This window comes from Phocoena sinus, chromosome 4 (assembly GCF_008692025.1).
Source record: "Phocoena sinus isolate mPhoSin1 chromosome 4, mPhoSin1.pri, whole genome shotgun sequence".
Taxonomy (NCBI): domain Eukaryota; kingdom Metazoa; phylum Chordata; class Mammalia; order Artiodactyla; family Phocoenidae; genus Phocoena; species Phocoena sinus.
The window spans coordinates 92,074,749-92,093,757 of record NC_045766.1 but is presented as its reverse complement, the minus strand read 5'-3'; the positions used below and the strand labels follow the sequence as shown (position 1 = coordinate 92,093,757).

Genomic DNA, 19,009 nt, shown 5'->3' with positions numbered 1-19,009 from the left:
GATATGGGAACATATGTATATGTATAACTGATTCACTTTGTTATAAAGCATAACCTAAAACACCATTGTAAAGCAATTATATCCCAATAAAGATGTTAAAAAAAAAAGATGTGATTTATATGCAGAATGGAATATTACTCAGCCATAAAAACATATGAAATAATGCCATTTGCAGCAACATGGATGGACCTAGAGATTATCATACTAAGTGAAGTAGATCAAAGACAAGTATCATATGCTATCACTTATATGTGGACTCTAAAAAAATGATACAAAGTTATTTACAAAACAGAAAGAGACTCACAGACATAGAAAACAAACTTATAGTTAGCAAAGGGGAAAGGGGCAGGGAGGGATAAATTAGGAGTTTGGGATTAGCAGATACACACTACTATATATAAAATAGATATACAACAAGGACCTACTGAATAGCACAGGAAAGTATATTCAATATCTTATAATAACTATAATGGAAAAGAATCTGAAGACAAATATACATATATATATTCAGTTTATATATATATATATATTTAGTTATATAACAATCACTTGGCTGTACCGCTGAAACTAAAACATCATTGTAAATCAACTACACTTCAAAAAAAAGTCAAAATACAGTTAATGAAAAAAATACTGATATAGGACAAAAATCTACATAGGAAAAACTTCTGATGTTCATAATTATGAGACAAATATATTTTTTCAGTTGCTCAAAATATGTGTATGTTCACCATAACACAGATATCGGCGACTCTTCCCTCCTCCCTTCTATCCATCCACTCATCCAAGGAACATGTGCTAGGCCCTCTTCTAGATACCTGGGGATAAAGCAGTGAACCAAACCACGTGTGTATATTCAAAGCAGTACTCTAGCAGATGAGATAGACAAGCAAATAAATGAATGAAAGGTGCTATGAAGAAAAATAAAGCAAAAGAAGGGGATAGAAAGTGACTGTGTAAAGTAGGGGGAGCTATTTTAGATATGGTGGTCGAGGAAGACCTCCCAAAGAAGCAAAGCAGCAACATTCCATTAATAATGGTTATGAGTACGACTTGTATTTACTAAAATGGAACAAGCTTCTACTTGATGACTGGCAGTAGAGCACTGCATGATAGCCCTAAATAAGCTATGAAAATGAATAGTTTGGTGCTAATACTAATACTAAAGAGATTTCTTCCTTTAATGGAGAAATAAGAGAATGCAGCAGTTCGGTATATAAAGACCTCAATCCCATTTCTCATATCTGATAAGGCAAAACAAAAGTTAGAGAATGAATAGATTCTGAATCACAGAACATGCTTTACTGACATATCAAAGTTAATATTAAGGCTTAATGTTTTCTTTTCCGTGAGACAATTTTGTAGGCATTCTTCTCAAAATACATGCTTTATAAGCAAATGCAATGGTGATAAAAATACTTTTTTAGGCTGGCGGTGCTCAATTATACACTGAATAAAAAGGTGTTCCGAAAAGCACTGTACAAACATAAGGTATTATTATTACTATTATTAGCCAACTCACCTGAAGATGAAGGAAGCTGATCATAGTCCTGTGATGTTCTGTTGGATTTGACATTTTCACCTGGTAATCTCCTAGCAGGAGGCAAAGGAACCTGGCCACTTCCTGGATCAAAGAAGGGATCTTAAAAATAAAGATAATTTTCAGATTAAAACTATTATCTCTGCTAACTGGCCAAAGAAAAAAATTAGAAATTCTCTATAAAGATCAACTTTTGAAAATAAAACATTTCATGACTGATAGCACCACTTTCTAATTTGCATATTTCTAATTTATTCATCACTTGCTCAAATATGCTTTTCCCATTTATTCCTAATTAATACACACTACTAACTTTGTAGTTTTCAGATCTCTTACTTGATGGTAAAATTGTTGATGGTAAAATCTGCTTCTAATTTTAATTTTCTGTCCCAGTCTGTCCTGTACAATGAATAGAAACTGTTGTCAAAGAAAAAAATGGGTTTTGAATTTTGCCTGTAAGAATATTATATCAGTTAATCTGTCTAAGCATTAGGCAGACATAATCTGTAAAATGGACCTGACATTTGGGATTTGTGAGGATTAAATGAATTCATGTCTATGAAATCTCCTGTACATATAATGTGCCTTTTAAAATACTACATTGAGGGCTTCCCTCGTGGCGCAGTGGTTGAGAGTCTGCCTGCCGATGCAGGGGACACGGGTTCGTGCCCCGGTCCGGGAAGATCCCACATGCCACGGAGCGGCTGGGCCCGTGAGCCGTGGCCGCTGAGCCTGCGTGTCCAGAGCCTGTGCTCCGCAACGGGAGAGGCCACAACAGTGAGAGGCCCAAGTACCACAAAAAAAAAAAAAAATACTACATTGGGCATCCTATGCAAAAAATTGTTAGTTGGCTCACTGGACAATAAATTCAATTATTAAAAATTATGCTATTATTAACATTAAGGTTGGTATAAGTAGTAAAATGTGTTGTTTTTTTTTACCACCTTGACAGAGAGGGGGAATCTGAAATAGTGAAAAATATGAATTGCAGACAAATTAAAAATTATTGTACTTCTTAATTATATTTATTAAAAATAGAATAATGGCAGAAGCTAATGGCAGAGCTAATGGCAGAAAAAGACTATTAGTGCTACTATATTAAATCATTAGGACCATAAACCTACCTGGTTTAAAATTAGTAGTATATGAGTTTAAATCCATAGAACTGATTCATTTTCTGAGTAGATGAACATTACCTCTGCAACCTTTGGTTCACTAATAATTTATCATCTGCCACCACTGCCATCTCGGGTTCCTCTGTTTTCCTCTCTCATAACACTTTCTTTTATGTCTGCCCGTATCTCCAAAGGTACTGTAAGTTCTTTTCAGGGCAGGGACCTTATCTTACTCAACTGTGTTTGAATTGTATCTCCTAATTGAAACACACTACCAAGCATACGGCTTGGTAAATAGCCTGCACTTCACAAGTATTTACCTTTAACTACCCAAATTAACTCATATTCAGATATTTCATAAATTCAAATTCTGTGAAATTTGTATTGCTAACGTAAGGCTAAAATTATAACTATTAAAGAAGACCTGATAAATATTTCATTGTTTTAACTTCCATTTGAGTTTGATATTAAAAATATGTAACACTTTATGTGAGAAGGAAATACATGCCTATTTATATTAATTTTGACTAGTTGAAGTCATTATTTCCTTCCCCCTATTTGCGTACAATTAATTATCTCCAGCTTTACTGGAGACTTTTTATTTTTTAACCTAAGCAAGGCTACTTAATTTGCTTTCATTAATTTTGAGATTAAAGTAAGTCTTAGATTCTGAGTTTTCAATAATTGAAAAGTCAATGGTTCAGCCTCATTAATTTTGTTGAAACATTTTAGGAAGGAATAAGAAGATAAATCAAATTCCATGCAACAAATGTTAGTCTTTTGATTTGGAAGGCTAACCAAAGGAACCAAATGTGGTGATTTCTGCATAAATTTAGAAATTTCCCAAAGATTTTCAGCTAAATTTTCAATAAAATTTACTTTCAATTCTTGTTCATTCTAAAACTGATATAATATTAGGTCAGAGGAAAGACTGTCTTTTATAATTACACTTTTTTATTTCCTTAGGGGTAAATTTATAGGTTTGTTAGATATGCTATTTCTAATCGTCTGTTTATTTAAGAGTAAACATTAGATTCTGGGTACATTATTGAGTCATAAATAGAGTACAAAATATACAGTAGTATGATATTGCTCCATTAATCTGTTGCACCTAAAAGGTCACTAGGCACACTAAAAATATTACCAAAAATAGCACGAATACTTAGTTCAGTTCTGAACCACTACAATGCTTCATGTTAAGTTTGGCTACTGGTCAGGTATAGGGTAAACTGGGCTTCTGTAGCAGGTTATAAAGTTGGAAGCATTCCTGCTTCGATCGGAAAAGATACTATATATAATACAATTATTACAGAGAGTACAATAATTACCAAATTTGAAAATCAATAAAGTTTTTAAAAGTAAATTCTTCAGAAATTCCTTAAAGTAAAATTTTAAATCCAGACTTAGGATTAAAACATACAAATTGAAAATGCCATAGCCAATGTACCATTTATATAGTAATACACGTTTGAGAAATGAATGAATGAATAAACACGATGGGATTAGTCTACTCTAAAAAGCAAAGTATAAGTGCCTGTGATTTACAGTATGGTAATGCTAAATTGAAAAATTTTAAGACTTATTTTAAGAGAGTATTAAAAACTAAGGAAACACTGGGAGGGAAAGGTTTGCTAACTATGAAAGAAGTGGGGAAATACACATCAATCAAAATTATGCTGTGTAAGAAGGAAACCTATCAAGTGGTTATCTCTGGGAAGAGGCATTATGGAATTTTCTTAATTCTTTTTTTTCCCCCACTATCTAAAACACTTCCAATTTTTTACTCATGCATAGGAAAAGAGGCAAATAAAATTGAACAGTTAAAACAATGGCATCTTTCCTCTGGGGCTGTCCAAAAGCCATCGGAAAGATTTATCAATATTCTGAAAATTTTAAAAGAATATCAATGCTAGATCTAATTGATAGAAGAGGATTTGAAGACCTATTTAGGTGAGACAAAGCTCCTCACTCTTTAACTCACATTCATAACACCCCCATATGTAGTGATCTGGTCACTGATCAAGTCCTCAAGTGTTAGAGAACTCACTACCCCTCTGAGATATAAGAAGTATTAATAATCCAGGAAGCTTCTTAACAGGAATGAAATTTCCACTCCTAATTCTTCTCACTGGTCAGTCTTTGTCTCAGGAGACATGGAAGAAATCTAATCATTCTTTTACAAATACTGTGGTTGAAAGCAACTCTAATACATACTCAAGATCTTCTCTTCTGTCGGTTAAACATCCTCAGTTCCTTTAATCTACTGTAGTTTACACGGTGTGATTTTACTTCCCTTTCCCATCCTGGCTGCAGTCCTCCAGATATAGCCTAGCCCTGGGTTTCTCCAACTTAAGCATGCATCAGAATCACCCCCAAAGGCTTATGAAAACACAGATTGCTGGGTCCTACTCCCAGAGTTTCTGATTTAGTAAGTCTTGGGTAGGTCTAAAGAATTGGCATTTTTAACAAATTTCTAGGTAGTGTTAATGAGGTCTCAAGACCACAATTTGAGAACCATGGCTCTACCCATCAATCCTTCAACACCTGAACACAGTAGTCTCCACACTGGCTGAGCCTGGGGGAGGACCTTGCCTCACTCGATCTCTGATTTGAACTCTGTGAGTGCAACCCTCAGAGGGCATGAGAGTCCCTGGTAACTACGTCATGAGTGTGCTTCATAAAGGTCACAGTCAACCAAACCCCTAGAAATCCTTTCCAATAACTGCTACTAATGATCCAAGTTTTCTTTGTATTTTACTTATGCAATTGCATTTCTGGATCCCGTGGAAAACCTTCCTTCATCTCTAATAAAGTCAATCTGGCTAGCTTTTAGAGTTGAATTGTGACTTTAAGATTGGATAAGGACTTCAAAAGAGATTCCAGGTTAGAAATACAGTGAGAAAAAGGTTCAGTAAGGGCTGCCAAATACGTTGTGTATTTTGTGCACCGCACAAAGACATGCAGTAATAGGACTGAGCAGACTTAAATACAGCCTTGGCTTTGTTCCTGGAGCACTGGCCCTGGCACAAAGCAGAGGGAGGGGTGCCTATTTCAACCCACCAACACAAAAGAAATGCCTTTTTGTAATTCGGACAAAAGCACATATATGCTAGCAGTAGCCCTGGGTTTGGAGACAGTAAAGTGTAAAGCTTTTTTTTGAGGACTCTTCAGGTTTTGTTAAGATATGACTGGCCTGTCCAGAGTAGATGGCTCATGTACAGCAGTGGCCATTACTATTTTGCCAAAAGAAATCTTGCATGAAGGCCTAAAATAGAAAACAGTTAAAAGCAGCATCAGAGCTGTGCCCCTGCTTTGCTTCCCCCGCTTGATCATACAGGAGTCCTAAGGCTCCTTTGCAGAAACACAGGACCCTGTAGTTTGAAAACCACTACTATAGAGCAGCCACTGGGCTATAAGGCTGGAAAGGTGGACCCGACTCAGGTGTGCAGGGCACTGAACGCTGGAATAAAGAGGTAGGTTTGAGTAGGTATTTAGTACAACATTATGGGGATATCCAACCTTTGTCTTTAATTAGGGATAATGATTTCCTCAAGGAAACCAAATCTTCATAATGCCAGAAAAGGCTTATCATTACACTGGACTAAAATTTTACAGATTAAACTATAGTGAAAATAATAGCAGTAAAGTGCTCATACAGTCCATTTAAATTTAGCAATCACCGTTGTTTACCTTGTATGGTTCTACAGCTATTAAGTTAAACTTTTGTTTAGCATTTATAGTGTATTCTTTCATGAAGTTCAGTTCAGCATGAAGAACTGCTTTTGTAAATTTTCTATTACACTTCTTTAGACAGCGTAATTTGTTGAATACTTTGCAAAATGATATAGTCAACTGCTTATTTAAAGCTGAAAGAAACTTTCATGTTCTACGATATCATTATGTTAAGACAAATTAAAATATTTCTTTTGAAAAAGATGTGGTCTATACATGTGGCTTAAAATTGAATAAAAACAGTTGACTCATTGGATCTCATAAAGGATCTGACAACAGACTAGAAATTTGTCCAGTTAATTATATGAGACTGGAAAGGGGGGAAAAGTTGCCATTTGTTTCTCAGAAGTATTTATTATCTAGGGATATCAACATTACTTGAATGGAATTAGAATACTTCCATGCATAAAAGGAGTTCAAGAGAGAGCCAACAGGTTCAAATGACCCTACTCTGGTCCCATGTTAGCCTCACACCACAGGTTAAGGATAACTGCTACTGAGCCTACCTGGCAGCCAAGCAAAGCTATATATGAAATAAAACAGTTTATACAACTTTCATTCTAATAAAAGGGGGCCTTTTTATTTTGAAGTGACTTTTTTAGTAATCTTGAGAAAAAACTTTTTGAAGATGTTTACAAAAGCAATATGAACAATGAAATGATGATAAAGAACTGAAATATTTTACAATTAATTCATTTGATAAAAACAGGTTAAAGTGTGTGTTTGTGTAAAAAAGTGTAAGAATTAAGTCAAGCCTGGAAAGCTTGACTTAATTTTAAAAGAAGGCACTACATTTAACTTTCATTTAATGGGGCTTAAATTACATATATAAAAGGTGACAGGTACCTTATAGGAATCTGGCTAGAAATTATCCAGAAGTTTGCCTTGGGCAAGGCTAAGTTTACTAAGATTTAGAGATATTCATTTTTTTAAAAAAATTTATTGGAGTATAGTTGCTTTACAATGTTGTGTTAGTTTCTGCTGTATATATTCATTTTTAAATGTTAATTAAAGTCCATGTATAAAACAAAGATTTGAATAAGTATAAGTGAAAAAGATAGCAAAATGTTAGCGGGTATATGTAGCTATATGAATAAGAGCCTAATAATTATCCATGCTTTCTGCTTGGATTAGAAGGGTTATGAACCTTGCTCTTTGATTGGTAGCATTCAGTGAATTAATCTGATCCATGAGGGCAGGGAGGCATCTCACAGAGTGGGTGACACAGAGGACAATTCAATATTTACTGATGAAAAATTATTCCTTGAAGATAAACTACTTTTAGAAACTGAAGCTATATATTCCAAGTTATATGTCTGTAATTTTGTGGGTCATATCTACAAACTGCCTCAAACTTCTGAATTATCAAACCAAATGGAAAAAAAGTGAGAAAAATGTTAAAGGTGAATTATAATGGTTAAGATTCCCAAGTTTTCAAAGAAGCATGTAGGTGGCCAAAGGACAAAGTGAGCACTCTTAGAAAGCTTTCATGATTTATCTCATACACAAATGTAAAGCAGTTGTTAAAAAAAGAAAATCTTTACCCTATATTTAACCAAACCAAGTCGAGGAGGCAGACATTTCAGTGTACAGATCACAGTATCACCAGTAGGACTGACGGGAACAATTAATATCAGCAGATTCAACATAACTGAATTTTTTTTTTTCCTGATAATTCTGACTAGTGGAGTGGATGGTTTATTAAGTCTTTTTATTTCTACTCCTCACTTGAGTTCTTTTTTAAAAACTATTAATTTTTCCTTGAAGACCAATAATTTTAGTAGATACATTGAGGCATTAAAAATCAAAACAGTAGGGCTTCCCTGGTGGCGCAGTGGTTGAGAGTCCGCCTGCCGATGCAGGGGACACGGGTTCGTGCCCCGGTCCGGGAAGATCCCACATGCCGCGGAGCGGCTGGGCCCGTGAGCCATGGCCGCTGAGCCTGCGCTTCTGGAGCCTGCGCTCCGCAAGGGGAGAGGCCACAACAGTGAGAGGCCCGCGTACCACACACAAAAAAAAAAAAAAAAAAAAAAAAAAAAAAAACAGTAACAAAACAATAAAATGCAGATATTTCAGAAAAACATATCTATTAATGTTACAATATAATTTACCAAGATATTACGTTTTTGAATAAAATTATGACCCTAAAGCATATTTAGTAAAAAATTTTAAACACATTGTTTGAAAAAAATATTGCACTCAGAATTAGAAAGTCTAAATTTGTCCCCATCACTTTTAGCCCCAAAACAGAGCACTTCTGGTTCTCACCTTTTGTAACATACAGGTGTTATTTGATAATCTCTTCAGCACCATTTCTGAATTCTATGATTCCTTGTTGCTTTTGCCATTTTTGTAATCCTTTTGCCATTAAACCAAACAATTGACAGACAAACCTATCCAACTGCTGTTTTCCCCACCCAGGGATTTTTCAGCTTGGGAGCTAGAAACCAATGAATCACTAATGCTTATTTGACAGTATCATCTTAGAAGTATTTTTGCTTTCAGTGAAAAGGTTTGCTGGGTTTTTCCCTCCTACCTGAAGGAAGGAGGAAAAGGTCCTGTCCTGAGGATGGTCGGCTACTGGAGCCAGGAGGTTTTGAATGTTCGATGAGACTATGCCTTGCGGGAGGTGGGGGAGGTGGGAGGGATGGGGGGAGGGCATCAAAAGCATCTTCACCTGCATTGAAAGAAAGGTCAGTATCAACAGCAGAACTTCAGTAATCAAGACACAGTATCAGGCAAAAATAATGATTTTCTCTTGCTGCTTATAAACAATTTCACCTGCAGTGTTTACCCAGCAAGCAGTTCACTGACTTTGTTAATGGGAGCTGATTATTTTCTAGGAGGTGTTTGGAGAGAAACACAGACACACAAACACACATGTGTGCATACAGACTTTTTCGATCTCTCAGCCCTTTCTATTAAAAAGCAGTATTTCAGGTTATGAAACAGCTTATTATTCACTTGTAACCTTTATAATATTAAGACATTGGAGGTCTGAACTAAATATATTACAGATCACATCATCAAAACAGAATTTTTGTGTAACAATAAGAGTTCACAGCCTCTAATTAGAAAATCACACTATGCACAAAAATTTAATGTCACAGAATAGTTTAGATTATCTTTTAAAAGTTTGCTCCACGGCATTTTAATTCATTTAAACTAATGCTCCATATATTTCATTGTCAAAATATACAGAAAATGCACCTGCAGTAGAGGAATATGATCTTTTTCTACTTACCAGATATCTCTAGGGAGAAACAGTTAAATATATCAATAGAACTACCTCTTGTGGTGGTCGCAAAGCTAGTTATTTATATTTGCATAGTTCCCAACTTTAGTAGCTGTAGAATACTGCAGTATGCTTTTATGTCTACTTGTGTTTCCCCTGCCACGTCTTACTATCCTATTCATATTTTCCCTCATCTTGATTCTTTAAAAAATAAAATTGCAGTGTATGTATTTTTGTAAGCACTCACAAATACTTTGTGAATGAAACAGGGTATAAATACCTACATCTTCTAGTAATAAAAATTCTCATGGGTTTAAATATATTGACTTAAATATAAAGGTATATTTAAATATAAATGGTTTCACCACTCATCCAGCTTGCCTTGCAAAAAGTATTCAAAATTTTTTCTCTAATATCATAAATATTTTTCTAATGTAAAATATATGAAGGTATAGGAGAGAGAAAGAAAGAGCTTTGTTATCATTCCAACTTTCAGCTATTTCCTACATTATCTCATTTATTCAAATCCTTTATCAGCCCCTAAATGTCAGGCACCATGCTAGGCACATGGGTAATGTGTAGATCAAAATCATAAGTCCTCGACCCCAAGGAGCTTGGATTCCACAATGAGACCTAAGAAAAGTTCACAGAAGACTCACAGGTGAATAGGTCCCAGAGGGAGAGAGAGATGCATTGTAAGAGGGAAGAGGAATGCAGACAGTGGCATTCAGCAAGGTATTACCAAGAACAGGAAGGCCTGGGATATCAGGGCCTCAAAAACATTTGTTCATCAAATACAGGGATGGTGTCTACTAGGCAGAGTGAATAGCATAAATAAAATATGAGATGTACATGAAGAGCCAAAGGAAGGATGAGTTAAAAAGGTTGGAACATTTATCTGCATTGTCCAATATGGTAGTAACTATCCACATATAGCTATTTAGTTTAAATTTAAATTAACTAAAATTCAGTTCTACAGTCACACATATAGGTCTTTTATGTCACCACATAAAGTTCTATTGGACAGTGCTGATCTAGTCATAAAGACTTGGGTAATAGGTCAAAAACAGCATACAGGAAGAAGTGGAAGAGAAAAAGACTATAGGTAAAGAAGGAAGTTGGGAGGTGCTTGTAATCCACGTAGGTGAGAGTAAAGCACTGAACTGAATGTCTTGCTCCTGCAAGACATTCAACTGTATAACTGGAAACACCAGTTTATGGGGAAAAAAATGGAGAGGTTCATTTCTAGTAGCCTAATGATTCAGATAAGCTTATAAATGAACCTTCATTATACATTATTTTATGCTATGGTGACTCATTATTGTGAAGCCTTAACTTGTGAAGGTTTCTTAATTGTCCTCCTCTAAAAATAGGGTGAGAAGCTTCCTACCTAGAATAAATGAAATAAACAGACACCTGCACTGGCCAATTTTAACATAAATACACATCTGTGTGTACCTTCACACATGTACACATACACACACATTAAGTGTACTTCATGGTAAAATTTGAAACAAAGAAACTGAGATTCTCTGGATGTGTTCTAGTTGCAGTGATTATAAGACAGAATTTATTTGCAGCTCTCTACAATAAAATATATAATTTCCCAAATGTAATTAGCTAAGTGGAAGTGGGTCATTTTATATTGAAAGGAAAAGGAAGTACGCATTCATTAAGAATTATACTTAAAGAAAATCTCAGATGAATACTTCAAATCTACTAGAACACAAGCACCTGGGGGAATGAACAATGCCCTCATAAGATTTTGTAGACTGCATTTAGTACATGAAGAGACAGCTTGATAAATCCCTAACTGATGCCAGCTATTTACACCACTGCTTCAGTCATCTAAATGGAATAATGGTCACATGAACCGAGAGCCACTATCACCTGGAGATTCCATTCTAATTCAGACAGATTTATAACCTAGTGAGTCTACATTGCACTGAACTAAGAATTCTGATAATTCAGATATTAATTGGAAGAGGTGGCAGGGAGGCTTGCTTGAAATTGTTTTAAAGGTTTCGACCTAATGGAGGGATGAGAAGATCATAATCAGAGGGCGTCCTGTTGAGTGAAGAACCATGCTTTGGATTGTCCCGAGTTGGAGGCCTGGCAGGTGGTAATGGCACTGGATCAGAGGCTGAATCAAAAACATCTCCTAGAGGATAACACAAAATCTTAATGTATTTTCAGTACAACAATGGCATGGAATTTTGCCTTTAAATTCTGACCATTAAGACATAGACTACAAAGAGAATATGTCTTATACATACCCTTTAAATATATGCCTAACTCAGGGATGTTTGATTTCTTCATCTCTGAAGACGTACCGTGTGTTCCATTCAATATGCAGTGACCGTTATCACAAGACCTAAAGCAGAAATCAAAGGACAAAACTCATAAGGATAATTACTTTCCATTTAAAAGTCATTTGGGGGTGGGGAGATGATGGGAACTAGCAACACTGCTCATGTAATAAAAGTTAGGATATAAATATAATTAATTTCCTTTTCTAGAGAAAGTAAAGTAATATTATCTAGATACTTGAATACTTTTACAAAGCAGAAGTAAATATTCCATGGAAGACAAAGGTTTTTTTTCTTTTTTTAAGTGAAACTAAGAATCACAAGGGCCACAAAATAGCTGATACCCTAAACACACCTGTGGAATTAACATCATTTTGGAAGATTTCAATATTACCCTATCAAGGTTTTGAAGAAGAAAATGTAATATGCAGGCAAAAAATATGTTAAAGTCCCAATGACATCATTACTGGTTAATGGTACTTAACAGTATATTCTTATTTCTGTAAGTTAAGCTTTCCTTATTATAAACTAGAGCCTGTCAAGGAAGGAGAATTATTAAATATTCAGAAAGTCCATTAAAATTCAGATAGGCATATTCAAAGACCTAGAGTCTGGAGTATAATATCACCACTGCCATGAACAAAACTGGCACTTCTGACAACTGTAGAGAAATGACTTTAGCAAAGGCCTTGGGTACACAACAAATATTTTAATCTGGGTGTGTGCAAAAGGATAATACTAAAAAAAGTGGGGGTTATTTGGTTTTATTTTTTTGCGGTACGCGGGCCTCTCACTGTTGTGGCCTCTCCTGTTGCGGAGCACAGGCTCCGGACACGCAGGCTCAGCGGCCATGGCTCACGGGCCCAGCCGCTCCGCGGCATGTGGGATTTTCCCAGACCGAGGTACGAACCCGCGTCCCCTGCATCGGCAGGCGGACTCTCAACCACTGCGCCACCAGGGAAGCCCTAAAAAAAGTGTTTTTATTGTTGGCATTAATGCTTTCGAATCATACTATGAATGCAATGCACAAATCTGGGGCACAGGAAGGTAGCAGCAGGAAGAGAAGGCACGGAGCGTATTTTGTCTTCAGAATACAGCTGTGTAGCAACTGACTATCTGCTCACCAAGTTACTGTGCTCACAAAGAGCTATAGAAGGCAGGGTTTATATTTTACTTTCCCCTGATTTACTCTGAATTCTTGGGGCAAAGTAAAAGTACATACATAATGGAGGAGATATTGGACATTTGAATAGTTATTGCAAAGTGCTTCATCTGAAATTCATTTCCATTCTCTCTGGTGGCCACATCTCTTTAAGAGGCCAGAGATGGTTCATTTAAAAATAGTTATCATGTATTGAATTTTCATAGTAGTGATGGATTTTTACTGAAATGGAATTATTCATCTATGAATAATATGGTTTATGAATCTATGAATAATATGGTTTAACTTTTTCCACATACTGACAATTTAGTTCTCCTGATGTTCCAAAGAGAGGAAAAACATAGAAGGAAAAGATGTGTCTAAGTTTAAAGAGTGCTTTGTAGAGGATCTAAGAAGATACTTCACCCATTGACTTTCAAGAACAAATTAGACAGAAAATTCACTCCAATTAAGATTAGGGATTATCAACATTTACCCTACTTCTCTGTAACTGTAGAAAGATGGTAATGGTGGTCATAAATCAAATTTATTTTCAGGATTTGGGAGGCCTGCCACCAAAAATCTCATCCAGTATGATGCGACAATTAAAATTTAAAGTATTAAAATTATACCACTCACTTATCCAGTGGTGAAAAAAAATGAGGTCCCAAGGAGACCAAAAAAGCTCATCTTATTTCAGTTTTTTAAAATTACTACACATTTGTTAAGAGCCAAGGGAACTGAAAATTGTAAAAATTTATACTTGATGTAAAGGAATAACTTTTTTCTCTAATAACAATAGTAGACATTTGGTTCTTCTAACATAACAAATTATTATCTCTCAGTTATTTCTCTGTCTTCTCAATGTTACCAACAAATGTCCTAAAGACCAGAAATCAGCAAAGAAAGGTTTGGTTCTTGCTTTGAAATATGAAGCCCTGGACAGCAAAGTGTTAATAACCATGGTTAATAATTCTGCATAGTGTTGATAATTCTAACCTTGTAACTCACTAAGGCAGATCTCTGGTTTAAATGGAGTTTTGCTTCTCTTTTCCAAGTACTGCAATACAATACTTGAAGAAAGGCATTAAAACATTTTTTAGACTTTTCATCTGAAAAGAAAGGAACACTCCACTCATAAAATGCTTTCTGTTGATTGACTTGACCTCAAAAGGAAATGGCACACTAAGTAAAGATGACATAGATGACTGAAGTGTTAAACAGCTCTCCTATTCCTCAGTCAGTAAAGAGATACTGAAAGGCAAGAAGGCTGGGCCACCAGCAATAGCTGAGCCCTCTTCTGTATGTGCCAAGCAGAGCTCCAGGGATGTAATTAGACAAAGAAAACTGGAGCTCAGAAAATAAGTCTGAAACTGAGATTTGACTTACTGAGTACTTCATATATGTCTATTAGATTTAAAAAAACAAAAATAATATTAGATTATGATTTACTAATTCAATTATATAAACACATAATTGTCCTTCTACTTAAAGACAAACTAATGTTTCAATACACACCACCCATTTTCAATAACTCCTATACCTCCATGGGGCTGCTACTTCAAAGACCAAGGATGTCTCCATAAACAACTGACAAGAAGAAAACAGAACACAATTCCTCACATTCTTGTTTGATCCAAGGAAAAGTAAAATAGTACCTGATAAAAATAGCTAAGGGAAATAATTTTTTTTCAATTCTTCGAGATCTGAAAATCAATATAGATTATACTAGTCCTTACTTCATGAAGAACAATTCTAAGGAAGGTTGGTATAATGCCTTATTTTCTAAGCACTAATTTTTCTTCATGAGATATGTGCTTAGAACTGATAAAATGCATTGAAAATAGCTTATTGAAAATTCATGAATTAATCACCACTATATGTAACCTACAGCAAAGTTTTAATACAGTACAATTTGTTTTTTGGGGAGAGGGGCAACAAATTATTCCATTAGCCTTACCAGTCAACTAATTTAGTCATAGGACTTCCTAGTTAATAGAAATCTACATCTTTTCATTTCCTCTGAAAGGCCATGGAGAAAAATAGTATTATAGGTAGAGGAGGCTTTGAGCAAGAAATCAAGGGTTTTTATTAAACAGATGTGATTCAGTTGTTTAAAAACAAATGCCATAAATGATAATGCTTACTGCAGACGTGAGGTGATGATAAATGGCCCATATTCTTACCTAGGAGGAGGTTTTACATTATGACAATGAGATGGTTGTGAATTCAGGGAAACAGGATGGGATGAAGGAATCTTGTATTCATCGTCATCTTCCTCTACTGGGTCTCTTGTTTTCTCTGAAAGGGAATTTGCTAATGGACCAGTACACCTACCAGAGGGGAAAAAAAAAAATCCAGTCTAGTTTTAGCATAATAATTCAGGACAGGCAAGTCTGATGTGACATATTCAAATCAAAGAAACTACTTTGTCACTTGTGTTCATTTTTCAATTACAGGGTAACATCAGAAGGGCTGTTCTTATACTAAATACAAATTAAAAGGACTTTTAAAACTCTTGATGAAATAAGAGTTTTCATACTTATAATCTTAAAATGGCACAATAAGAGAAGCTAGTAACCTGTCAAATAAAATAAAAAGGTCCTGGAGTTGTAAGTGAATGCATAAAATTATTTACACCAAAGCTATTAAAATATTAACATTTTGTTCCTATTTAACTTAAATTGGTAAATTAAGATGATACATATGCAAGATTATTTTATATATTAATGAAGTATTTATAGAAAGTTCAACTGTCTCTTATGAATATAACTTATAGTTGAAAAAATCCAGTTAAGTGAAACAATTCTTTCTCCCATGAAGTTACAATTCAGATAGTTGTTGTTGGGACAAAAATTAACAAAGATCTAAAAATGACTGGAACAATCAGAAGTAGATAATAAGAGAACTTTATAAGTCTTTAAGGTAGAGGCCATTATTTTTTTTTTTTTTTTTTTTTTTTTTTTTGGTATGTGGGCCTCTCACTGTTGTGGCCTCTCCTGTTGTGGAGCACAGGCTCCGGACGCGCAGGCTCAGCGGCCATGGCTCACGGGCCCAGCCGCTCCGTGGCATGTGGGATCCTTCCGGACCGGGGCACGAACCCGCGTCCCCTGCATCGGCAGGCGGACTCTCAACCACTGCGCCACCAGGGAAGCCCGAGGCCATTATTTTTATGGCTTAAATTCCCTGGCTAAGTAAAAAAGAATGCAAATATGTAAAACAATTACCTAATATCAAAAGAAATTCCCAAGCATTTTACTCATCCATTGAGTAAACAGACAAAGCCAATTAATAACAAAACGACAAAAACGTACTTTTTTTTAACAGTTGTTGCTAATGGAGTTTATCCTAAGCTGATGCCAGTGAGAAACACCAAAGTAGAAACACACAAACCTACCCTGACCAACTTTAGGACAACCAACCTGTTTGCAGGACACTGGAGGTACATATGGGTCCAAACCTTTTTTAAAATCATGAACCTCAAGACAAATCTGTTTCGTTAAATTTTTTTTTTTTTTAATATTTGTGACTGCAATTTTGAAGCACCTTCTGTAGAGGGAGCAAGAGGCCTTTGGTATATGAACCATCAAGACTGAAAAAACTTTCATTTTTATTTCTCCTAACTAGTTCGAATGAAAAGAACTTTAAGGGTTTTTCTCTGTGTCCACTGCAAGAAGACATTTTGAAAAACCTAAAGGTTTTCAAATTTCAACTATATATCTGAGTCTCTAGGAAGTTCAGAGATGAAAGAAAAAATCTCTCCTAAGATTTTTCAAGTGTGTTTTTTATCTGTCTTTGAAGACTTTTTCAATACCGATTTTTGAATTCTTGTTTGTTTGAGCGACCTTGGAATTCAAATGACAGTTTATGGTGAAATGAAAGCACAACGATACAGTGACAGGAAGTCCACTGTCACCACCCAGAGCACAAGCTAATAACCTTATTAATAACTTAAGGGTTACACCTACCATGGTGTAACCTTGGAAGATGTACATCCCAAATGAAGGCCAGTGAGTACACGGACTGCAAAATGGTGATTTGATGGGAATTACAGCAGGGATTTCAAACATCACCTTTTCATAAATTCTTATAAACATGGATATAAATTTAGCTGACTCAAGGGCCAGAGTGGGTTCTGTTAGCAAAAGAAACGAGAAAAATACACATCCTTTCTATGTCCTACTATATTGTCATGTACAAGGAATTTTTTTTCCTTTGCAATTTAAGCATATACTGTATAAAAGAAAAAGACTTACTGACCAAATATTCAACAACCACATCAATGTCAGGAATGTTCTATCTGCCTGTTGCAGCTTAGTTCCAAAGATTTAAGAGTTTTCAAAGAAGCACTGCACTATGACACAAGAATGGGTGATTTGTGAAACCACATTTGTTCTGGCTGATTCTATATTTTATCTTCAATGATAAAAGAATTTAATCAGGGTAGCTTCCCCCTACTCTTTAGCTTTGCTGCAAATCAACAGATGGAGTATCCTGAAGAAAAGGAAAAGCAAAGCTTATCTAATATTTTATGGAATTATAGGGGCTTACTGCTAAAACTTACTAGTCGCAGGTAATTAGCTTAAATGGATTTTAGTGAATTATACTAGAAGTGAAGAAAGGCTTCGAGTGGCATTTGTTGCGTATCTAAATCTGAAAAAAAATGCCTAGATATCTTATCGCCATTTTAATAAAGTTCTAAAGAGTCATATTTTATCTTATTACATTTTAAAGCAAACTTTTTATATTAGTATAATATTCTAGTTAAAAATAAGCCAATTTATAAGAATATCATTCCAGTGTACTTTATTCAGTATTATATAAATTTTTATACAAAATTGATCTTATTCAATTCTGAAGGGAAAAATAAAAGCAATTTCTATCATGTAAAAAAGGGAATGTAAACTATGAACTTTGGGTGGTTATGTATAAATGTAGGTTCATCATTTTTAACAAATGTACCACTATGGTGGAGGATGGTGAAAATGAGGAAAGCTAGGCATGTGTGGGAGCCAGGGGTATATGGGAAATATCTGTACCTTCTCCTCAATATTGCTATGAATCTAAAATGGCTCTAAAAAAAAAAGTCTTAATAAAAAAATAATAAATGAGGAAGGTACAAATAGATGAAGAATTTGTATATAAAATACCAAAAGGGAAAACTCAATTTATGTAAATAATTACATTATTTGTAATTACATGCGGGATTTTTTTTTTTCCCCTTCACAAACTCATTCAAAAAGTAGGTTCAGTTTTACTTGCAACTAGATAAGTGGTAAAAATGAAGAATTTTCATTAGCAATCATGTATGTTTACTTTTGGTAGTGGAGAAAATATCTCACGGGACATAGGAAAATGTTCAGTCATTGATTTAGCTCATGGGAAATTTTTAGGATACCAGAGGAATAAAATAGATCAATTTTATTTGGCTGGTTCCACGTTAAAACTGCCAAGTAAACCATCCCACCATTTACACCAGTACTTCATTCCCTTTATATTATCATCAGACATTCACAGAGTGTTCTGCACTGCGGCTGTCATTCCTGAATTAATACAGTGGTAATGCACAAGCACACATAGTCTTAAAGATACACAGCCATCCTCCCCACAGCCTTCGCCTCTTGTTAAATTCAATGTGTGTTGTTTAAACTTTAATGAGGAATACATCCACTATCTGCATGTGCACACTTGAAACAAACCAAGAATATATTTTCTAATGCTCTTCTTAATTAGTGATTTTTGCATTTTGAAGATGAAGGCTCACAGATACAATCCTCTACAGCCTTCTACATTCCTGGTGTGAGAGGCATATGATCAGACGGGTGACCTTCTGCATATCCCACTGGCTTTTCCTACATAACATACCTCAAACATTACCCTTACCAAGTACTTTTCTTTCCTTCATTTGAGCAATTCCTGATACCTTGATTAGTTCAA

At 35.2% G+C, this 19,009-nt stretch overlaps 1 protein-coding gene across 4 annotated transcripts in view; it reads right to left on the bottom strand.

Moving 5' to 3' along the window:
* The window catches only part of CBLB (Cbl proto-oncogene B), a 216,251-nt gene that overhangs the window by 22,591 nt on the left and 174,651 nt on the right, over positions 1-19,009 (bottom strand). For 2 of the 4 annotated variants that reach the window (XM_032630820.1, XM_032630819.1), the window contains 5 exons: positions 15,259-15,405; positions 11,899-11,996; positions 11,652-11,783; positions 8,924-9,064; positions 1,523-1,642 (listed from right to left, as the gene is read on the bottom strand). In XM_032630820.1, the coding sequence (XP_032486711.1) occupies positions 1,523-1,642; positions 8,924-9,064; positions 11,652-11,783; positions 11,899-11,996; positions 15,259-15,405 (638 nt within the window). The remainder of the gene's footprint in view (positions 1-1,522; positions 1,643-8,923; positions 9,065-11,651; positions 11,784-11,898; positions 11,997-15,258; positions 15,406-19,009) is intronic. The other 2 variants (XM_032630821.1, XM_032630822.1) reach the window with 2 other exon arrangements.